Genomic DNA, 23022 nt, shown 5'->3' with positions numbered 1-23022 from the left:
ATTGTGAGGATAATATCAAAGAATTCCCAGATGTCAGAGATTTTCCTCTTACTGGCTCCATTTCAGACAATTAATCAAGTTTACTTCTGTAGCACATTTCAGCAACAATGCAGTTCATGAAATCACAAAAAATATAAAGTCATAAAAAAAACATAATCTACAATTGAGAAAACCAGTAACAGACATTACATTTTGATGAGTGCCATCATCAATACACATCAAATATGTTGGTCAATGTTCATTTTATTTTGGCCACTGAAGACAAATATTCTCCTCTGATGCGAGACCAAAAGGACAACAACCCATGATGCAGCACGGCTCATCGCGCTTTTATTTTGAAAACTGACACGCAAAATGAGGCAGTCACGTGACCCATGCAATGCCAGGCCTCGTTTGTTGCCAGTCACGTGGTTTTCAGCAAGACTACACAAGCCTCGAAGCGGAGCTTCATCGGACACGCCCCCTTTTTACTCGGTACAAGCCTCGAAGCCTGGATTCAGATAGCCCATCACTAGTAGCAAGCAACAGAAAAACACACGCCCCACTACCCATTACTTCAGACTTCGGAACAAAACGCAGTGGAACTCCATATAAAGTTGGAAAAGAGGAAAGGATAGGGAGGAAGAGGAAGGTTTTATTCCACTTTAAGGAAAACAGAAGACATGAGAAGCTGAGGTAATGAGGCACAACAAGCGTAAAAGAAATTGATGCGAGTAAATGTTGCTACTACACATTCGTGTACGGCGGTATGAACCTTGATGTTGTTTTACGATCCTTTCTAATAGAAAAGAAGAATAACTCAGTCCAAGCCAGTTGGTGGCGGTAATGCACAACATGATTGTTTGCCAACCATAGACATGAATACGCAGACGCCTCGTGGAGCGCTGAGTTGTACGTAGCAGCGTCCGCCATCTTCTATGTGGCAGCAGAGCGATCGGAGCACCAGAGAAAGATGCCTCACTCATGTTCTGCGTGGAATTGTACTAACCGCTTTTCATCACAAACAAGATCCATCGGCATAACTTTTCACAGGTAAGAATGGAAATGTATTTATGCTTGCATTTGTCCGTTACAAAGTCATTTTCCATCGGTGAAATCAGTCTCAGAACTACGGAGTCCTCCAGGGGACATGAGGATTTCTTTTTCTTTTGCGTTCCCTCGCAAAACTTTTGCGCTCGCTCGCAATAATCTACTGATCAGTTCATGCGGCATAATTGATACTGTGAGCCTTTTTTATCGTGGCCACCGAACTTTCTGCTTTAATACAAGCTTATAAGGTTTTTCTATTAAGTAATTATCGCGGGGTAATAAGTCATCTAATTGTGTCTTTGTTGTGTTTGTGTCTAAATGGTTTAAAGGGCTGCTTTCAGTGCCGTTCCATCTGAGCCTGAACAGACATAAACATGCAGTAAATAAATCGGTTTTCAATCCGTTTTCTGCACCAAAGCGTTAATAATAATAATAAACATGTTTTATTATTATAAAACACAGCCAGTAAACTAATGGTGGTAGAGGGCCGCACTGGGTTAACTCGGGGAATCTCATCTGTCCGTGTATCAGTCAACTCCAAACCTTCTGCTGGATAATTGTGCTGGTTCTGTCACAATTATCGATTTATTTAATTTTGATTATCAGGCTCCAAACTTTGCGAGGACTGACCACCCCTTCCTCATACACACAGATGCCTATCTCCAGTAAATGTTCCTGGCGAGAGACGGGGTTCACCCTGGACAGGTCGCCAGTCTGTCGCAGGGCAACACAGAGACGCACAGGACAAACAACCAGGCACGCACACGTAGGGGCACAGTGACAAAAAACTTCCATTTTCTAAAGAGGAGTGCAGAGGCCCTCAGTGGGGTCGGGAGGGGTGCTGGTGCCCATCTCCAGCCAACGTTTCGGGTGAGAGGCGGGGTCACCTGGACAGGTCGCCAGTCTGTCGCAGGGCAACACAGAGACACACAACCATGCACACACACACACACACCTAGGGACAGTTTAGAGAGGCCAATTAACCTGACAGTCATGTTTTTGGACTGTGGGAGGAAACCGGAGTACCCGGAGAAAACCCACGCATGCACAGGGAGAACATGCAAGCTCCATGCAGAAAAACCGGGGCCGGGAATCGAACCCAGAACCTTCTTGCTGCAAGGCAACAGCTCTACCAACTGCGCCACTGTGAAAACGTGTTTATTATTATTAACGCTTTGGTGCAAAAAAACTGATTGAAAAATTATTTACTTCATGTTTATGTCTGTTAAGGCTCAGATGGAATGGCGCTGAAAGCAGCCCTTTAAACCATTCAGACACAAACACAACAGAGACACAATCAGATGACTGATTACCCCGCGATAATAACTCAATAGTCGAAAAACCTTATAAGTTTGTATTAAAGCAGAAAGTACGGCGGCCACCGTAAAAAAGGCTTACAGTATTCAATTACGCCGCATGAACTGATCAGTAGATTATTGCGAGGGAACGCAAAAGAAAAAAAATTCCCCATGTCCCCTGGAGGGCTCGGTACAGAACAACCAAAGAAAGTTTTTTGTTTTTTTTTACTAAATTTGACCGAAGTAGGTACTCTGATTATTGTGATTTACTTATCAAACGTTTGTCATACTATATAGGTTTCCAAAAGATAGAGATCTAAGGAAGAGATGGGAAACAGCTCTCAGAAGAGAAGGGTTTTCTGCTAGCTTGTCCTCCATGCTCTGCAGTGAGCATTTCAGACCAGAAGATTTTGACAGGACAGGTCAGACAGTCAGGATCAGAACTGGAGCTGTTCCTTCAGTCTTCCGTTTCCCAGCTCATCTCCACAAGGTCAGTGCTTCTAGAATGCCAAGATTCAGTGCCACACCATCCTGGAAAAAGTATTTTCCCTTTTTGAATATGCTTGAATGTATGTTAGATAATTATGTTTTTTTTAAATCTTTTATCATTGGCTTTAGCATGTGTTTACCAGGACATCTAAGACCTCAAAGAAGGCACAGAAGACTCTGTCACTAGACTGCTCCCAAGTTGTTCAAGAGGCTAAGCCAGTGTCTGTGGCCAAAAATGTGAGTAAATACATGATAACTTTGTCTTAAGCAGCTGTTTGCATTATCCTGTGTATATGAAAACCTCTGCTCACTCCCACCTGCTCACAACATCTCCACTCTGTCATTTTTTATACAGACTTGCATGGACACAGCCAGCCCCAGGCATCAGGAAATTAAGCAGGTGCATGTCTACATTCCCCATAATAAAAGCTTGAATTCCAACACAGACCATAGTTCCAAATTTGTATTATTTGTTTATTGATAATGAGAATGCTATTAAACTTGATTTGTCATTTTCATCATGATGAGGTTTGTTAATTTTATTTAATTTTAAATTTAAACTTGAGCCCCTCTCCCAGATCCGACTAAATATATATTTGAAATGCTATTAGTGATGCTGATGTTCTTAACAGGAAGAGGGGCCCCTACATCATATTCTTCTTAAAACTCCATACCATGATGAAACAGCCATGAACAAACGCTGAAGCATTTCATTATGGAGCGTCATTCAAACACATACACATATATTAACAATATTCACATCTTTGTTGTTATAGGATCACTCCTATGCTCTGCCTTCATCCAGTGATGATCTGAGGGCCAGACTCAGGGAAGCCTTGGCTAGGGTGGAGAGTCTGGAAAGGGAGAGGAGGAATGCAAAGGACAGAGAGAAGAGGGCAAAGAAAACTGTGAGTGGTCTTTTGGAGGATCTCAGGATGAAGAAACTAATTAATGAAGATTTGAAAGAGCAGCTCGATCTATACTCGGGTATAAACAAATAATTTTTTTTTCTGGATTTTTTAACTGTTTTAGATATTGGTTTTGTAGTTGTATTTAAGAATAAGTAAAAACAGACAGTTGTAATGCTGGGGAGGAAGCGGCTGGTGAGGGAGTGGAAGGGTCCATCTATCCCCTCTCTTACCCATTGGTTTAGCCCTGGGGCGACTTGCTGCCTTAGAGAGATTATCTTATAGACTGTTAAAAAGGGTTGAAGAGTCCAACAGGAAGTGGTCCCGCTACGCATCATATGTGGGTTAAATGGCATTTCCAGCTCAGATGTAATTAGACTAGATGAACTTACAGTAATGCTGTAATTATCTAAATGTATCAGGGTATAGGGCATTGTTATTTTATGTTATGTATGTCAAGTTTCAGTTGATGTTTATGTTCCTTGTCATTTTTTTATATATTTTTTTTGTAATTTTCTATTATTATTATTATTATTATTATTATTGCTTCAAGTATTTTCTGTTAACTGTATTGGCCTCAAGAATCCACAAAGACTAACCATTGTTTAGCTGATGCCAAATTATGATGTCCTAAGTGTGGAATTATGGTATATTTTTCTGTTGGCAAATCAATAAAGTTCAAGTCATAAAAAAAGAATAAGTAAAAAAAAACAATAAAAATAAATAAAATCAACAATTATTAACCTATCAATAAACTCTGAAAGTGATGCAAAAAATATAAAGAAAACAAAGAATAAACTATCAAAATCCTAGTTGATAAAGAAATAAAGCACAAATCGCTCCAACAGTGACTTACTAATTTGCCTGTGCTAATTGAATTTCAGATCTCATTCGCCAAATTCTTAAAAAGCTGTCCTGTGATGTGTGACGTGGTAGTTGGGTTACTGATGCTGCACCTGAATCATTTGATCAGAGCTATCACTTGCTCACATTAATACACAAAGGAGGATTGATGACTCCTTCTGAGGGCACAGTAAGGGTGGTCAGATCAGCTGAGCTGAGCAAGGTCAGAACAAGTTGTCAAAGTGGCCTTGATCTGTCAGTTGGTTCGTGCAGAGATTGGATCTGAGGATATATTTTTTCTGGGGGGGCACATTCAAGAAACACAGTTTGGAATTGACAGCCAACATTTTATGTTGATGTTTCAAGTCATGTCTGTCTTTCACAAACTTAGACTGCACCATATTGCCAAGCTGAAAACTCTTAAGTTGCAGAGTGGTAACACATGGAAAAAGCTGTGCAAGACTGTTATTTTCCAAGGTTATTAGCTTCAAAAAATAGAGATTGCAGTCGTATAACTGACTGCATTACTGCAATCTCTATTTTTTTTTAATATTGTGCCCACTCTGACTTGTAGTTAGCTTTAGCCTTCAATGAAAAAAAAAATCGGAGTTTACTGAGATGAAAACGCAAGACCCATTTCAGGCAAGATATTTGTTCACAACCTTCACACAGAAACAAAACTTCAGAAATTCAGTATACTCCCTCTCAGATCAATTTCACAAGACACAGGCAGGGGGTAGCTTAAGGCCTCATGTATGCATGTTTTCTTTGGTCCTTAATTTGGTCCAGTTATGTCTTGAACAGTAAGATTAATTTTCTCCTTTTTTTTGCTGAAGAACTGTGTGTTTATATATATATATTGACGATGGTGCAGACGATGTCTCTGTGTACATATGTTCATAAATGTTCATTACTGTAAATATAAAGACGATTTATCAGAATCAATTGTATCATAGGTTGACATTTATTTTCTTTATTCAAAAATTACAATTAAAATATTATGAAAAGTCATAAATGTTGTCTTTGGTGATTGTTTAATTTCTAAGTATATTAAGGTTTATGTGCGAGTGGGTCGATGACGAACATTAGCTAAAAATACTTTGTAGAACGGCACTTTCTGAAGTTCGGTCCCTTCACTGTAATTACTTTCACATAATCCACATTCAATATGGCGGACGCTGTTACGTATCGCAGCAACGGGCTGACCCGCTCCATGAGGCGTCTACTTGTTCATGTCTATGTTTCCAACCACCAAAAAAAGCCGGCAGAAGAAGAAGAGACACTGAATGAATCCCAAGACGAGTGAGTCGAAGGGAAAAAGTTGTATCTGGAGCCAATTTAGATGCGTTCACAACACAGTTGCATGGTGCAACATTTGCAAAGTAAAACTCTCAACCAAAGTTGGCTTCCACAGGAAGTATTTGTCGACATTTAAGACTGAAACATCCGACTGTTAAGCAGCAAGCGGTAATACAGGACCCTGCTCCCTTTACTCGGGGATTTGAGAGCTCGAAATGATTTGCTTCAGTTCGTTCACTCCAATGATTCACGAACGGTTGGTTCACGTGGATGCTCAGCGGGAGTAGCCAAAGCAGGTCATTAGAGAGTTCGAAAAGAACGTTTTTACTTGAACTACGCCGGAGTGTGATTAAGAAACCGAAATCAGGTGAATAAAGCAATCTCTGCCTTCTGACATTGCTATACGCCATGTTTCTTTTATTTAAATGAGCTAAACACATTTGTATGATTTCTAATCTAATTAAAACCGATTCTCTCTCGCTGTCCTTAGATACAGAAAGATTTACTGTCAGTGTATTCCAGGGATTTGTCGGAATCGCTTATTATCGGGGTAGCAGTGCAGCGCTGGAGCATCAGTCTGCAGAGTTTGCTCCTCCTAACTAGCCGCGTTAGCACATTGTTATTAGCAACATAGCCGACTGAAGCTTCCTTAGACCGACTTAGCTAGCACGAAGAAACAGAACTAGGAGGTAGAAACTAGATTAGTGACTGAAACTCTCAAGAGCATTACAACCAACTTATTTGAGTTGGCACCAATGCAGGGTGCCATCCCAGGATATGTGGGCTGTTGGTCACAAATTTGGCTTTGACTTTGTAGGTTTCTGGACTGCACAACATCTTGTTCAAGAAACTAGCTTGAGATGATCTGAGCTTTATGACATGGTGCATTATCCTGCTGGAAAAATCATGCAGAAATTAATGTAGCCATAAAGTAATGGATTGCATCAAAATCCATTAATCATTTGGCAAGAGTTGCAAACTGTGCCGAGATAATATTCCCCCGACACCATTGTACAACCACCCCTTCAACCTTTGATACCTGATAGATTGCAGTTTTGCTTTCATGCATGTCTAATTCTGACTGTATTATCAGAATGTTTAAGCTCAAATCAAAGTTTTTCCAATTTGTTATGTCCCAGTTTGGGTGAGCCTGAGGGTAAATGGTAGCCCCACTTTCCCTTCTTTAGCTAGTATGTGTGTAGGGCCTTACAAAAAGCATCACCTTTTGTAACAGGAGAGATAATACAACATTTTCTGGCTGCAATATTGGTTTATCTGCATTTTCCTCAGATCAAAATGAGCCCGGACGCACAACAGAGGATCGGCTTTATTGGTGCAGGAAACATGGCTTTTGGCATTGCAAAGGGGATGTTGTCAGGTTAGTGTAGACTGACTTGTTGAAATACTGAAACAATATTTGAGTGTAAATCTTCATGGTCATTTTTTTTTTTTGTATTGCAGGAAATGTTCTACCTGCAAACATCAAAGTTAGTGCACCATCCTCTACAAATTTAGGACGATTCCAGGTATTTATTTATTATTTTTCTGTAATTTATTTGTAAGGTTACTCAAGATGATGAGCAGCAACAAATGAGGACATGCTACTGTTTCTAAGTTTAGTTTGGTTTTGCTCCATGTTTTCATCAGCAAACCAGCTGCTGTAATGAATTCCTGCAGATGTGAACGGAGAAAAGCTTAAATCAGTTATTCCAGCACACCTAACTCAGATTCTGAGTATTTTATCTGCCAGTTGTATGGATAGTTGTGCTTGATAAATCTGTTGTTGAACTGGTAAAATGTTTCCAGGAACTTGGCATTTCTGTGACACACTCCAACCCTGAGGTGGTCTGTGGGTCAGATGTGGTGTTTGTCGCCGTCAAGCCTCATATGATTCCACGTGTTCTCGTCGAAGTCTCTCAGCACATCACAAAGAAGCAGATAATCGTGTCGGTTGCCGCCGGAGTGACGCTAGCTATGTTGGAGGAGGTGAGGGCCACAGCCGCTGTAACAGGTTTTCCCTATACAGGTTTGATCTGTCTGGGTATCAAATATCTTGAATCTTTCTTTCTTTTTCATGTCAAGCTCCTCCCAGAAAACTCGATCGTCATCAGGCTGATGCCTAACCTTCCCTGTCTGGTTCAAGAGGGGGCCCTCTTGTTTGCACTGGGCACCAACGCAAAAGGGGAGGATGGCGCTCTACTTCTCGGCTTGTTGCATTGCTGTGGTTTGGTGGAGGAAGTGCCTGAAGCCTGGATCGATGTCCACACAGGGCTGAGTGGGAGCGGAGTCGCTTTTGTGAGTCTCAGTGTGTGTTTATATCTACACACTAAGAATTATACCATTTTTTTTACACAAGCTTTTGCCAATGTCCCACAAGTAACATTACCAGCTTAGACACTTCTCCATCATGTAAAATTTTCTTTGCCATTATTTAGTAATCTAGTTTGTTTGTTTTTTGCCGTTTTTTTTTTTTTTTTGTCTAGGTGTATCTTTTTGCAGAAGCGCTGGCAGAAGGAGCTGTTAAAATGGGCATGCCAAGTGCTCTGGCTCACAGCATCGCATCCCAAACTGTTCTGGTGAGTCGTACAATATCTGCACTTTTGTTTTCCAAAAATGCTCTTGACTAGAAACCCATGTCCAAATTTAGTGTTTGATTGTTTGTCATTTGCTGCAGGGTGCTGGAAAATTGCTACGTGATTCTGGGAAACATCCAGCTCAGCTTCGGGCTGAGGTCTGCACCCCAGGTGGAACAACCATCTATGGGCTTCACACACTGGAGCAGGGAGGCGTGAGGGCATCCGTCATGAGTGCGGTGGAATCGGCCACTCAGAGAGCAAGGGAACTTGGGAGAAAATAGGCAGCAGGAAAGGGTCCGTGTGTCAGTATACCTTTTTAAGAACTACATCTTGAACTTGAAAGTCTTAAAAATAAGATGGCTGTTTTTTTTTAATTTTATTATTTATATTTTTATATTTCATAACTTAGTATTGTAAGAATGAAAAACAAGGTCATAGTCTTGATTAAATAAAAAAAACAGCTTACACCTCTGTTAGGTCTTTCAAAGGATAGGCTTCTTATGTTTACTTTGTGTGATGGTAAATAAAAGAAAATCTGTTGGATCACAAGTTTAATGTCTGCATTAACATGCAGAATAATCTTTCCCGTAAATTAGAAATAAATAATGTTGTGATAGAGAATAAATATATTTGCCTTACTGTTTTTCTAGATTGTTATGCGCTTGTAAGGTTGTGTTAGAGGAAAGCTGGTGGATGAATTGGCAGTACTCGCATAGCTCGGTCCCCGGTTAGTGAAACGGTCAGAGGTAATTTGATACTAACGCAAACCTGGCATGTAGGCCAAAATGGTATGTTGGCCTACATGCCAGCCTGCTACATGAGACGAGCACATGTAAAGTAAAAATATGAACCATTTTAAATTTACCAGCTCCTTGCAAACAGTTATTTACATACAGAATTTATGTTGTTCACCGAATGTTTAAAATTTGTAATATTTAATTGAAAATATGATGGTAAAAAAAATGAAATAAAAAAAAAATGTAGCTTGAATCTTGCTGTCCCTTTCCTGAAATCTTGAATTGCTCCAAACAGGAATCTGTTTTTAATTACGTTTCTTTTTTTTTCCCCAGTCATGATACAAAAGCATAATTTATGTATGAGAAAAACTGTCAAGAAATCATCCACTTTGTTCCTACATGTATGCAGAGATAAAGATTCAGCAGCTTATACAGTCTACAGTTCTAACTGGACGGTTTGATTCAGGATGCTGCATCTTCCTGTTAATCTGCCGATTTGTGAAGATGTGAATGTGTGTGCATGGAATTGCTGTTTTAGTATTTAAAAAGAGGTCAAAACAGTTAGAGTAGTATAATGATATATTGCCAATTTTAACTGGGCTGCACTATTGCCTTGTAGCAAGAAGGTACTGAGTTTGAATCTCAGCCTGGGGTCTTTCTGTGCATCCTCCATGGGTTTTCTTCAGGTACTCTCTCTCCCCCCCTCAGTCCATAACTGGTAGGTTAATTGGTGGCTATAAAGTTCTCAATAAAATGCATGCTTGTGTTTATAAGATTGTGTGTCTCTGAGTTGTCCTGTGGTGGACTGGCAAATTGTCCGTCACTGGGCGCCTCTCATCCAATGATTGCTGGAGGTAGCACGCAGTGGATGGATAGATAATTGTAATTCCATAAATATATTCCAGTATATATTACTTTTAATAAGTTCTGAATATGATGACAGCCTTTTTCCAGCCCAACACTCAAACTTTCTTGCCAGGCCCTAAGGCAGTCCCCCCAGGTTGGAAATCTCTGATATTAAGTGATTTATCAGTTGAAAAATACTGTCTAATAATTTAACTTAACTACTCAATACTTTTAATAATCTGTCAGGGGCGCCATATTTGGGGGGGCAGGACAGTCAAGGGGATCCCATAAAAAAGGAAAAACAACTTTTAAATAGAATAAATATTTTAGGGCCCCTGGCAATAGCGAAATTAATGCCCCTAAAATTCCCGGCGGCGTCCCTGGTGTCAGTAGTTGTTTATGGCATCAATTCAACCTGAGCATGTGGAGATATCAATGATTCACAAACCTACCTCCCCCTTCCTCCAATTTCACACAAACGCTGCTGCTCTTTGCTTCTTCCTCCTCTTCTTCCTTCCCGTTGTCACTCACTCGGCTGGAGGAACACGCGTTTTACCCACCGGCCTGCGGCTACACCGAAAAAAAGACAAAACCACAGCAGTAAGTAACGATGACGCTGACTGACAGACAGGGTTCCAGTGTGGGGAATGCTGTCAGAACTTGTTAACTGGACATTTCTGGGTATTTACGGGGAAGAATAGTCGGTTATCGAAACTGATGTTAGCCGAGGCTAGCAGGTTGCTAGCTGGCACGCCTTCCGAGTACCGGCGTGAATGGCCGCTGGTCCAGTTTTATGTTCTTCTCCAAATGTCGGCATTGACATGAGAAAAAGGGTATGTTTTATGACTTGAATTATTGTTCGAGTGGGAGACAATTACCATTAATCATCAGTGTTCACATCGACTTGATGCTCAAAAAAAACAAAAAAAAATATGGCTAATGTTCAGGTTAGCAAGACGCACTTTTATATGATGATAGCCCTGATGAGGCTCTTTACTGCAGCAGTAAAGAGCCTCGTTTTGTAGATACATATGTGTTTAAGTTTATAAAACACGTTACATGTGTATCGGAATGGGTGTAATTCAGGTCAAAGCGCAATGTTGAGCTTTCACTAAAAAATATGGCTTAGAGCTACTGAAAAACCAAAATTCAGTTTCTCTGAAAACTTAAATTTTACAAATTGTATTTGAGTAAGAGATGGTCATTATCACTCTTAACATTATTGCCAAGATCATTAATGTTAAGTTTAGTGGAAGGAAGAATGTGCCCTAGGAGCAGTGATGGCCTTGATGGGGATGGAAAGGAGAACTGATTTAAGTATTTTGGGAAGATTCATAAGATGTCTACTGCAGTTGGAGTCAGCATGTCAATAATTAGCACACATAGATGTATTCAGGACATACCCACCTACCCATCAGGACATACCCAGTGTTTTAGAGGATTTTGTGTGTTGTTGATAATCAAGATGCTGATTTCATGTAACAGCAAGGGTTAGCACCTGCCCATACTACTGATTTATTGACCATGATCAATAATGACTGCTGACTGTTTAATTTGTCAGCATTTTACCCAAATCCCACGGGGAATTGATATAGAATTGTCAAGAGGAAAACAGGCCAAAGATATAGATAAGTTGAAGGCCAACAGGCTTCCTTTATTCATCAGCAGTTCCACATGCTGATTGCCTCTGTCATGCTACATTGGTGAAGCTATTCATGGAAAAGGATCTCTGACAAAGTATTGCATATTTATACTGTACACAGACATCCTTTTTTGTAGGCCAAAGTCATATTTATGTTTTTGAGAAATGTAATTTTGGGTTTTCATTACCTCTAAGCCATATTCATCAAAATAAACATTTGAAATGCATCATCGTGTTTAATGACTCGCTGCATTTAACATTTGAAATTTCTATTCTAATTTACTGAAAAGCGTGTGTACCCAGCTGGACATTAATATTAAATGTGTCTTATATCAACCTTTATAAGGTGTTGAAATTCCCCCTTTTTTCCACACCTTTTATCTTTTAAATGCTCAATTGCTGCTTCTTGGTAATCAGTGACACAAGTGAAGTGCAAATATAACGTGTTGTTTCTTGGTCATGTTAATATATGCACTTTTAACATAACATCAAACAAATGCTAATGGAGAGTATTAGTCAAGGTAGGCAGATCATAAACAGGAATTACTCGTCTTGCACTGGTAAGTAATTGCAGCCGATTCCAAATTCACTTGTCTGTTTGTTGAAACTCTGTTACACCCTAAACCTGCTGCTAAACATAAAGCAATGTTTGCTGATTAAAACAGTAATAATACCAAAAAAAGCAAAAACAGCTGGACATGACATTTGTAGCCTGAGTCGAGACATTATGATCCTAAATATATTCCTGGAACTAGATTTTTTGTAATGAACACAGTTTCAGATATCTTCTACAAGATCTCACAATGTTCAAATTTTATGATATTGACTATAATGAGGACTAACCAGTAGGGAGTTATGAAGAATAAATCATGAGAGAGCGACGATCAAGACCTGAACAATATGCAAGCACTAGAAAGTTCAGATGCCGAAGGAGGTAGAAAGCATTGCTTAAAAGACAGATGGCTGGACGTCTAGGGTACGTCGAGCTACATCACAATCACAGCTTGTCCAACTTAAAATGGTAAATGTTGTATTGCAGACCATGCACAGTTGAAGCACTCTCTTAAGGTTTGAAGAGAATCAAATAATCAGAAAAATACATCAATTTGTATTTTTGGAAAAATTTATAAAAATGCCCAATAAAAGTCTGTGCAGCATAAATTTGATGTGTGAAATTTTCTTGAAAGTAATAATATCTTGTCTCGTTCTCATGAACTCAATATCGAGACACCCCTAATAATACTTTCTTTCAACTGAATGGTGTATGTGGATAGCCTGAAACTAATAGATTTTGGCTTGAGCATGACCTTAGCTTTATTTTATTTTATTTTTTTACACATTTGCATGCCATATATTAAATTTACAAGGTGGTGATTGTTAAATTTCTTTTTCACTTGCTTGCGGTTAACTGGATGAAAAGAACGTGTTCAGAGGTTCACTTTGTTTATAGCTTGACAGCTACAACTTTACCGAGGAAGGTGAGTTAAGAACATAAAAATCATATGTGAAACTCCTGAACTTTCCAAAAGGGAATTACTGTTGGCTCCATTTTAATGTTGTGTAAGTGAGTAAATGCCTTTTTTTATTTTGTATTATAAACAACATGACTTGCATAATATATAATTTATTACATGAACTTACATGAACATTGATTTCCTTTGGATGCTCTTTATCTCTATTTACATTGTTCATATAGTAACCTGTACATTACCAGCAAGTGGATATAGCTTGCAATTCTAAACCTTATGCAGTGTACTGTAATAGTGTCCAGGTCCTATGGACCCTTCCACATTTTGTGATGTTTTAACCACATGCCCTGTGTGTTTTATTGTGATTTTATGTGATAGACCAACCACTAAAATAGTGCAGAATTATGAGTAGAAGAAAGTGTTTGTTTTTTTCCCCCAATAGAACCAACTTTTGCCCCAGTATTAGCAGCAATGTCTCTTCCAGTTTTGCAATTTTAGGTTTTTCTTCTGCTTTCAGGCTCAGTGAGATTTATTCATTAATCTTGAAGTCTTTCCACTGATTCTAAATTGAATGAAGTTTTAAACTTTGACTGGGCCGTGATGACTTCTAAACCGGCTCTCACAATGTAAAGTCCTGGGTGCTGCTGTCCTGCAACTTTCAGATGTTGTTTTGCCACGACAAACCCAGTTCAAACAAATGAGTCATTAGCAGGACACTGTACAACTTGAGTACATGGTGTAGAGTTGCAGGACACTAGCCCCCAAGGACCTAAGTTCAGTCTTCTGATATAAACTCTTCTACTGGCTGTATATTTAGCGGTGGTCCCCTGCCTCAATTTCCACTTTTCTAGAGTCTTTTTATTTTTAATTTTTAGGTTTTCTTTTTCTGTAGCTTAATTGCTGTGCTGATCAGCTCTGATCAGATTCTTTCACTGCTGAAGAAAAGCAATTCCACAGAATGATGCTGGAACCAAAAATCTCACTAAAATACACTGACGTTTGTGGTTTTAAGGTGACAATGTGGGAAGGAGTAGTCACCCTTTGCATGTTAACTCTCCACTTTTTGAACTATGAGTTATTATAGTGCTCTGTGATTGCTTACTGCCATAATTCTGATCTGACAATTCATACCCAAAATGAACACATTAGTCTGCATGCTGCTTGTTTTTTTTGTTGAGGACTTGCCTGTGGATTCTCTCTAGTTTGCGTATACTTCCGTTACATTGGAAAATATGCCATTAATGATCTGTCGCCTAAAAATGAACCCTTCTTTGTCTTCCTGCCTTTGTAACTAACCCAAAAGCTTGTACTTGTTATTCTCTTTTTGTCCTACAATTGCCCTAAGATGTCCAAGAAGATCTCCCAGTGCTCTGTTAAGGACCAATCGGAGCATGATCAGCCTCCCAGCCAAAGTCAGTTGGATCAAACCAACCTGGGCTGTAGGAAAAAGATGGAACCAGGCCAGAGAAATGGAGAGACAACCTCTTCTTCTCCAGAGAGTGGTAGCTTGAATGGAAACGGAAAGCGCAGTGGGAAAAGCCGTCGCCGCAAGAAACGCTCATCTAATCCCGGGAGCCACCATGAGGGAAAGACGGATGAAGTGAAAAACAAAGAGAAGCCTGACGAACACACCAGCCAGTCGCCTGAGCAACCGGCTGCATTGATGGGCTTGCAGTCGGAATGTGGCAGTGTGTGGTTTGAACGAAACATCTACGAACAAGCTGAGAGCCTCTACCAGTGCTGGCTAGTGAGCTCTGCTAACCGGATCTCAAAGCCCAACCGTTCACATCAGTCCTCAGGGAAACGTTCAAGCAATCCATCCACCGTGGTTCCATCTTCCTCTGGACCGGCTTGTCACCCTGTTGATCAGGTGGCTTGCCACCACATAGTGCAGAAAGTATGGGTCAATAAGACGACTTTCGACCAAGCAGAGCGGCGCTTTGTTGAGGGATCTGCTCCCCCATCAGCTCCTAACTCCCTTGACCTCTCACCTCCGACAAACTGCTCTGGCGCCTCCAGAACACCCGATGAAGGGTATCAGTCTCAAGCCCCGACTCCAGCAACCCCTGTTGTCCAACAGGCAGCTGGTACGCCGGCTCCTCGACAATCGATTAACGGGCTGCCGCGCATTCCAGTCGAGCTGCTGAGGGAAGTGTGGCTCGACAAACCTGCGTACGATCGTGCCGAAGCAGCCTTTTACCAGAACCTGTATGCTAACAATTCTTCCAAGAGGCAAATCTGCACCCCCACCACCAGAGGAAGTGACCACCCTCAAAGCCTTATGGAAGAGGAAGAGGAAGAGGAGGAGGACAGTGAGGACATGGCAGAGGAAGAGAAACCACTGATCCTGCAGTGTAAAGCAGAAGTCTTTCATGCCCTTCACCCGATTCAGGAGGAAGAAGAGCCAGCCGAGTCCCTTGAGACTGAAGAACCTTCCGGAGTGTGCTTCTTCCTTCACCCGGACAGCGAGCCGGTGTGGCTGGACAAGTGGCGGTACGATGCTGCAGAGAACCGTTTTCAAAGCTGTGGTTTGGATAAAGTCTGCGCGGCGAAGAAGAATCGGAGGCCGGAGGCAGAAAAGTCATCAGCGTCCTCCAAGACGCCTAAAAGGGACAAGTATGACCAAACCGGGGGAATGGAACCGCTCCAGATGTTTCAGTTCATCGTTCATTACTTTTCATTATAATTTTCCCTCCTTTCAAATTCTTTTTTTCTTCTTTCACCTTGTTCCTTTCATTCCTTCTAGATCATGTATTCATTTCTAATTGTTTTATTCTTTCTTTTCCTGAGTTTGACCAAAATTGTTTTTCCTCCCACCATATTCCTTTCAGCATTTGTAGAGTTGTACTTGGGGTGTCTGGTTGTATGGAAGCAATATAAAATGTTTGAGTTCATACTTGATGCATTCTAAATCATAAGTTTAATGTAGAAGTTAATTTTCTTATCCCCTGACATTTTTTCCCTACATTCCTTTTTTTTTTCTTCTTTTTCTTAGAAAAATGAGCTCAGTGGACTTCTTGGCTCAGGAGAAGATATGGTTTGAGAAGCCTCGTTATGATGAGGCGGAAAGACGCTTTTATGAGCGAACGAACGGCTCATCGCAAAACATACAGGTAATCCACCCAGACTATTTAGGTTTTTTTGAATCAACTTTCTGTCTTTCCAACATGTCATACGTCCTAAAGCTATAATTCTAGCGTGCAGTCATTATAAAATGGTGATTGGGTGTTGCACAACGTTTACAATTAAATTCATGGCTAAATCATTATAACGCAAAACTCGTGAGTACAGAAAAAGTCGATGAGGTTGTGAAGAAGCAGTGTGTAAAGATGGGGCAGATTTGCTTTTATTTTAAGATGCGTGTTGAGATGAAGACAATTGGTGCAGAAGCATTAAATTTTAAAGTGGCACTTTCATCGTGAAACTGGCTTTAAAAGTGCACAGTCAGCTCAGGTCTTTTCATAGAAAAAGATTGTCAAATATTTCCTTGTTTTCATTGTAGGATATTGGAGCCAATGCCATCCTGCAGGACATTGCTCGAGCTCGGGAGAACATCCAGAAATCTCTAGCCGGGGTAAGAACTGAGACAATTCCTAAACTAAAACATTGAACCGATCTGCCTTGGCGGTCATCACTTTGAATGAAACAAACAAACCAGCCTTGTTGTTTGTTGTCAATGGTAAACTGTGCTCCCGTATTTCTATTTATCAAATTTAAGAGTAAAACGCATTCATGGAACTGTTTTAGCTGTATGTCCAACTTTAACTTCTTTGCTACTTGTGAAGGTTTAACATGTCCTACATCAAGCTGCCAGTACAATAACTACATTCAAAAGAAAATTGGAGCGAATCAATCAGTAACCATAATATGTATTGTTTCCAGTTTCAAATTGATGAAAAACAAACAAAATGTTTGGAGTTGAATACAGAAAGAGAGCAGATGAGAAAATACCCGGATGACGAGAGGAAATGTGCAGAGCTTACTGCCTCTGAAGGACAGATTGGATTTGACTCATGAAGCGTTTTCAGGAGTTCCCAGGAGGCTTGGCTGTTGGCTGCATTACTAAGGGAAAGTTCATGGTCATCTGACTGCCGGCTGTAACCAAGAAAGCAACACTTCCAACTCCAAGCCTTTACATGGCAGAGTTTTGCAGAAGAGCAACTTTTCAGTCATTTTGTTGTTTGAAAACAATCTGCTGAGGATTCTGCAGCAGCATATCTCATTCAGCCAGACTGTTACTGCAAAACTGGCCTGAAAAGGATCAAACTGTGCTCCAAATAAACTTATTTTTAACATTTTTGATGACCATCTGATTACCGTCTGAGCAGATTTGAAAGCATAGGATTTGGATTTCTCTGTTCCCTGCATGAACTATTTTCTTTAATTCCAACTTGAAGCTTGGTTTTCCTTTGCTTTTAGACTCCCTCTCCTCATTGTTCTGTTTTTTTTATGTAGCTCATGCAACTTCCCTCTGCCTCATTGCCATTTCCATGCCCTGATTTCTTTCCTTGTTCCACCCTGCACTCCCCTCCTCCAAGCTGAAGAATACGCTGAGTAACAAAGGGTCTTCCCAAGCTTCCCTGACCCAACTGTCTCATCCTGTAAGTTTCTGAGTCTTGCATGTCGCTGGAAGCATCTGCTGCTGCTCTCAGCAGGTAGTCTGAGCAAGCAAAATGTGATCAATCTGATTTCAAATTCAGTTTGTCAATGACTTGCAAAGTGGTAGCACCTGTTGTTTTTCTGTCTGTTTCCATACAGACCCTGTTTCTCTCCAGTCTTTGTTTTGCTAAAGAGGCCGTCATGTTGAATAACTTTTGTTTGAATTGTTTTTTTAATGTACCTCTGCAGAACTCTGGCAGCAGCAACAGCGGTGCAGGTGATCAGGGAGAAATCATTTCTCGCATCAAAAGCCTCGAATTGGAGAACCAGAGTTTATACAAAGGTTGGTTGTCATCCACCGTCATCAGTTTGCAGTTTCTTGTCTTTAATGCTTGGAACTTTTTATGTTGCTACTTGTATAGCTCTAGGCTTTATGCTGAATTAGGTTTTGAGTCGTCACAATGAAAGCAAATTTCTTTTACAGAAAATGTGTTCTTTAAAAGAAGATCAGCCATATATTTTAGAATCTGAAGACTTGGTCATTTCATAATATATTTACCACAAATGACAAAATATATATATTTATATATCCAACCGACGAGCACACTTTGGAAGGCTCTGTTTAAATTTCTTCAGAAATGTTCTTGTTAATAAATAAAAAGTTTTTAAGAAAGCCGCTTTTAAGAGTTTTTGTGGCCTCTTAACCTTAATTAGATCAGGATTTTAAACAGAACCTGTAGTTCTAAAACTGGTTTAGAATAAAATAATAAAAACATTAAAATTCCTTTTACAATGTTTCACAAAAATAAAAGTATCACAAATTACAGACCGATTTAGATGTCACGTATTTAATGTAGTGTAATTCTTTGTATTTTTACGTTTTTTTTTTGAAGTCTTAGTTGTATATTCTGAAACACTTTTATCCAGATTTCCGCCTCCCTAACCACGAAAAAAATGAAAGTTCAGTCTGGAAAAGTTTGGATTTTAACCACATTTATAGTAATTGAGTACTGAACCTCAACTTTGGGTTTGACAGTCTGGTTCTTTTAAAAGCTAAATGACAAGCAATATAACTTTTCTTTTGGCATAGGAACTAATTTAACTAGAACACAAGTGTTTGACGTATTTTGCAAAACCTTGGTAATAAGAGTGATGAATAATGTTTCATTTCTGCATGATGTTTATGATTTTAACATCCCTTTTTATTTATAGTGAATATCTGATGTTTGTCAGTGCAAAGAAAGGATATGTTGATTGTGCTTTTTTTTTCTTACATTTTTTTCATTATACACTTAACATCATCTAGATTATATTTGCATAATTCCATAACTGGGATCCTGTTTTCAGTGGTAGACAACCTACGAGCAGCGCTCTCCAAACTGGAATGTCGAGTTGCTGTTCTTGAGAAACGTCCAGCATCAGTGACCCCGGCTCCTGCTGCCTCCGTCCCCTTCACAAATGTGAGTGGATGCTGACCATTTGGTGATCTGTCATCAAAACGTGCAAGTTCTCACTTAATTTCTCCAGGGCACTGCTGTCCAGCAGAAGGCCAGTGCCCCAGTTAAACAGGAGGAAGAAGACGACGACGATGAAGACGATATCGACCTGTTCGGTAGTGACGAAGACGAAGAAGCGGAGAAACTTAAAGAGCAGAGATTGAAGGAATATGCAGAGAAGAAGGCAAAAAAACCTGCTATCATCGCCAAGTCCTCAATATTACTAGATGTTAAGCCTGTAAGATTTTCTAAACTTCCCACCCTAAAATGCTCTTTATTTATAAAACACAGGCCAACTTCATGTTCTGTTTAACTTTGTTCTTTCCTGCTTGCCGTAGTGGGACGATGAGACAGACATGGCGAAGCTGGAGGAGTGTGTGCGCTCGGTGCAGGCAGACGGCCTGCTATGGGGAACGTCCAAACTGGTTCCTGTGGGTTACGGCATCAAGAAGCTCCAGATCGCATGCGTGGTGGAGGATGACAAGGTGGGAACAGATTTGTTGGAGGAAGAGATCACCAAGTTTGAAGACTATGTAAGTACATGGATTTATTTAGTTATCAGTACCGTGTTTCGGGTCAGCTTACTTTCTGAACAGGTCTCAGGGCCAGGTAATGGTGACCCTCTATCCATTTAAAGGCTAACCCTATCACATGAAATTAAGCCTTTCATTTGGGGAGATTTTACCATATTAATTTTCAGTTAGAATATTTAACACCTGTAGTTTAAAATAATTCAATGTTTTCTGTATATTTCTGTTGGGTTGTCAGAGTTGAAATGGGCACCAATGAATCTTTCTTCACAAATCTTTGTCCAACATGACTGAGCAGAATGATGAGCTGCAGTAAACGTTACTGTAAACAAAGTTTAATAGGTTTTTGTGACCAAATTATTTTTGCATTTTGAGTCGTGGATGACACAAAGAGCAAACTTCCACATTTTTATTAAGTTTACAGTTTTGATTGGTCCCATGTTTGCAGACAAGGTTCTTAAATATATTGCATAAGGGTTTCCAGAAATATAGCTGAGATTAGCTGTAAATGTCATCAGTTTACAATTTGTTTTGTCAATAGGCGTAATACATGGATGTTTCAAGATCAATGCACCCATCCCAGAGCCTGAAAATAATTTTAACCTTAAAATGTAAACCTTAATTTTAGCTCTAATATTCAATTTGGTTTTTCATGAGTTGATTGTAAGAAAAATCTACTTTTCTACTGAACTGAATTGTTAGTTATGGTATGGTGTTTTACTTTAATAGTAAATGAGTCAGCTTCATCCTCTCAGTAGATTCTGTAATTAACACTGTTTAGCTATTAGTGGAAATTTGATGCAAGTCAATACAATCAGCTGTATTAGTCCAGTGCTGCCATCATGTGGCCAAAATATCAAGTTTATCTATGAGCAATCTCTACAGTTCACTGATTTTTTTCTTCTTTCCTTTCCTGCTGGTTTCAGGTTCAGAGTGTGGATGTAGCAGCTTTCAACAAAATCTGATTCAGCAGCAGCTCTTCATCACTCCCCGTTTCTCTGCCGATTGTGACAACGGTTGACAATAAAGCAATTCTTGCACTGACGTTATTGTGTTATGATAATGTAAGCAAATCAACAACTAATATTCCGTTATAGCGTATGTGAGCAGCACTCCAATCTAATGTCAACTATTTAAACTGAATACTAAAAGTACGATCCTGCTACTCTGAGTAACCTGGGTTTACACTGCCAGCTACAATGATTTACACTTGATTGTTAGAACAATGTTTGAATATTGAAATCAGTTACTTTTTCCAACTATAATCTTTGTTACATCAATCTTCAGAAATTATGTTTAATTCTTTATATAACCTGTTTCCTCAAACTGTTTTGGTAAATTTTATTCTTATTCGAACTGATCAACTGAAAACACTCATGAATGCACCATGTCATCAGTGGTTAACGGTTCAGAAAGACAATAAAACTTAATTTATAGAATCCTTGTTTTTTTGTTGCCACATGCGTTTAATTGAAGAAAATTTGAAGGAATAAAATTAGTTTAGGTTTACTTTAACTTTTACTTATGGGCTACAGAGTATAGGAGAGATGAATCATCTGAAACTAAACTTACAGATGGTTCATTTCTCAAAAGCAAATATTCATGCCAAAGCGTCAAAATGAAAAGCCTCTGGCACCATCATTTATGAACAAAATAACAAAAGTGCTTTGTCATGTTTTCAGGTTTAAATATTAGAAAATTTGTGTGATTTAAATTGCAACAATCCCATGATTTTGACATCCTGGTTTTATTTTACAAGTTTGACACTCACCTCTGCTGTCTGCCTTTCGCTGCATGAGGTTACTGCTTTTCACTGAAACATTGAAACGGTAGTTATTCATTACTTATAAACACACCTAGAATGAAAAGTAGACACATGACTGACTTACAGGAGACACTTTGGGGAAAAGTACCTGAATTGTAGAAGGAACTGCAGCTTTTAGTCAAGTTATAAACAGGTTGGGTCATTGAGGCCTGATGAGCTGCTTTATGACTCTCCAGGAAGTCTTACTGGCTCCTGTTGCTACCCTCTGCTGCTCTGGCCCTCCACTGTAGGAAACGCTACACATTCTAGCTAAATGCTTCATGCATTTCTCTTGATTTTGAGGTGAATGAGTCTAAAAGCATCAGCAGAAAATGTATTTTCCATTCAAGGATCACAAACTGGCATCTCAAAGCTTCTGGAGCATCTTGGTCAGCATGTCCACCACAGGAGGCGTCTCTGCACTGTGGGGAGCTGCAGACCCTCTGCTCATCCCAGTTCTGCATCTCATCTATATATGTGGTAACATGAGCCAATCCAGTTTGTGCAGAGGCTGTACATCTGCTGAAAATTAACCTGTCATGTCTTAAATAAACAAAAAGCTTGAGCACACTTCTGTCTACTGCTATGCTGCTCTTGTTAAAGCAGAAAATGCGTTGCTATATTAATATTCTGACAAAATCTCTTGAGCTTGACTACTCAGCAGCAGAAGAATGCAATCCGCGTTTTCCTGTGGAAAGGTGTGCCTCTGAGCTGGAGGAACACGAAACACTGGAAGCTGAGTTTGACACCTGCTGGTGAAATATGGAACTGCATGGATATGCTGAAGCAGGCTTTAACTCAAGTTTCACAGGATTGAGGAGAAAGAGATTACACATATAGCCACGAAACAAGAGTTATTAAGAATGTCTATTCATCCATTTGGGGGTAATATATTTTATAAGACCCCTGATTTGCATGTTTTCTTCTCCCATGAAGAATTTATGGATAAGAGGAAACCATATGAAGCAATCATTCAAATCTCTCTGACCTTCCTTCAGAGGAAATAAAACCACTTGGTTTTAAGGATATTGAAGCCTTTATAGACTAATGTCCCTTCAGTTAACAGACTGCCTGCCAAATTTTTCCTTCATTCTAAATTCATTCTTATTCAGAGGAGGTTTATTGACTACGGCACGTGTTCCCATAAAGAAGACAGTTTCAGGTCTCTGAAAGTCAGAAGCAGCTCGCTGACAGCAGCAAGAACCTGGAGGTGAGAACAAGATGGAGGTAGATCATCACAGTCCATCCATCCATCCATTTTCTTACACCCTTGTCCCTTAGTGGGGTCGGGAGGGTTGCTGGTGCCTATCTCCAGCTAACGTTCCTGGCGAGAGGCGGGGTCATCCTGGACAGGTCGCCAGTCTGTCACAGGGCAACACAGAGACACACAACCATGCACACACACACACACACACACACACACACACACACACCTAGGGAGAATTTGGAGAGGCCAA

General features: G+C 39.9%; 3 protein-coding genes across 11 annotated transcripts; all 3 read left to right on the top strand.

The window, feature by feature from the left end:
* On the top strand, nucleotides 1–5512 carry LOC103463384 (THAP domain-containing protein 6-like). Its single transcript, XM_008406694.3, has 6 exons — nucleotides 1–675; nucleotides 786–1032; nucleotides 2625–2817; nucleotides 2946–3053; nucleotides 3172–3216; nucleotides 3593–5512. The coding sequence occupies exons 2-6, from the start codon at nucleotides 953–955 to the stop codon at nucleotides 3815–3817; spliced, it is 651 nt and encodes a 216-aa protein (XP_008404916.1). The 5' UTR covers nucleotides 1–675; nucleotides 786–952; the 3' UTR covers nucleotides 3818–5512.
* Nucleotides 5513–5691: 179 nt separating this feature from the next.
* Nucleotides 5692–10625, top strand: pycr3 (pyrroline-5-carboxylate reductase 3). Of its 2 annotated transcripts, none has more exons than XM_008406693.3 (7): nucleotides 5692–5869; nucleotides 7157–7244; nucleotides 7328–7392; nucleotides 7673–7852; nucleotides 7949–8161; nucleotides 8350–8442; nucleotides 8541–10625. In XM_008406693.3, the coding sequence occupies exons 2-7, from the start codon at nucleotides 7163–7165 to the stop codon at nucleotides 8721–8723; spliced, it is 816 nt and encodes a 271-aa protein (XP_008404915.1). In that variant the 5' UTR covers nucleotides 5692–5869; nucleotides 7157–7162; the 3' UTR covers nucleotides 8724–10625. The 2 variants fall into 2 exon arrangements, with proteins under 2 accessions (XP_008404915.1, XP_008404914.1); XM_008406692.2 differs by lacking the exon at nucleotides 5692–5869 and adding an exon at nucleotides 5876–6233.
* Nucleotides 10382–20805, top strand: eef1db (eukaryotic translation elongation factor 1 delta b (guanine nucleotide exchange protein)). Of its 8 annotated transcripts, none has more exons than XM_008406687.2 (11): nucleotides 10516–10625; nucleotides 13088–13145; nucleotides 14482–15752; nucleotides 16132–16249; nucleotides 16639–16710; nucleotides 17675–17737; nucleotides 17985–18078; nucleotides 19083–19195; nucleotides 19263–19469; nucleotides 19570–19764; nucleotides 20688–20805. In XM_008406687.2, exons 3-11 carry the CDS (start codon nucleotides 14482–14484, stop codon nucleotides 20724–20726), a joined length of 2172 nt encoding a protein of 723 aa, XP_008404909.1. In that variant the 5' UTR covers nucleotides 10516–10625; nucleotides 13088–13145; the 3' UTR covers nucleotides 20727–20805. The 8 variants fall into 8 exon arrangements, with proteins under 8 accessions (XP_008404907.1, XP_008404908.1, XP_008404910.1 ...); XM_017304522.2 differs by having other exon boundaries at nucleotides 10551–10625; nucleotides 13118–13145; XM_008406685.3 differs by lacking the exon at nucleotides 13088–13145 and having other exon boundaries at nucleotides 10382–10625.
* The last annotated feature ends 2217 nt before the right edge of the window (nucleotides 20806–23022 follow it).

This window comes from Poecilia reticulata, chromosome 4, assembly GCF_904066995.2.
Source record: "Poecilia reticulata chromosome 4, P_reticulata-male-v2, whole genome shotgun sequence".
NCBI classification, from domain to species: Eukaryota; Metazoa; Chordata; class Actinopteri; order Cyprinodontiformes; family Poeciliidae; genus Poecilia; species Poecilia reticulata.
This window is presented reverse-complemented; position numbering and strand designations above follow the sequence as displayed.

Bases quoted from the DNA above. Each gene is read 5' to 3' on its own strand.
- LOC103463384 (XM_008406694.3), top strand. From the start codon at position 953: ATGCCTCACTCATGTTCTGCGTGGAATTGTACTAACCGCTTTTCATCA. The intron at 2,818-2,945 runs GTCAGTGCTTCT...CATTGGCTTTAG, and splicing joins TCCCAGCTCATCTCCACAAG to CATGTGTTTACCAGGACATC. The intron at 3,217-3,592 runs GTGCATGTCTAC...TTGTTGTTATAG, and splicing joins GGCATCAGGAAATTAAGCAG to GATCACTCCTATGCTCTGCC.
- eef1db (XM_008406685.3), top strand. From the start codon at position 10,425: ATGGCATCAATTCAACCTGAGCATGTGGAGATATCAATGATTCACAAA. The intron at 16,250-16,638 runs GTAATCCACCCA...TTTTCATTGTAG, and splicing joins GCTCATCGCAAAACATACAG to GATATTGGAGCCAATGCCAT. The intron at 19,470-19,569 runs GTAAGATTTTCT...TGCTTGCCGTAG, and splicing joins TATTACTAGATGTTAAGCCT to TGGGACGATGAGACAGACAT.
- pycr3 (XM_008406693.3), top strand. From the start codon at position 7,163: ATGAGCCCGGACGCACAACAGAGGATCGGCTTTATTGGTGCAGGAAAC. The intron at 7,245-7,327 runs GTTAGTGTAGAC...TTTGTATTGCAG, and splicing joins TGCAAAGGGGATGTTGTCAG to GAAATGTTCTACCTGCAAAC. The intron at 8,443-8,540 runs GTGAGTCGTACA...CATTTGCTGCAG, and splicing joins TCGCATCCCAAACTGTTCTG to GGTGCTGGAAAATTGCTACG.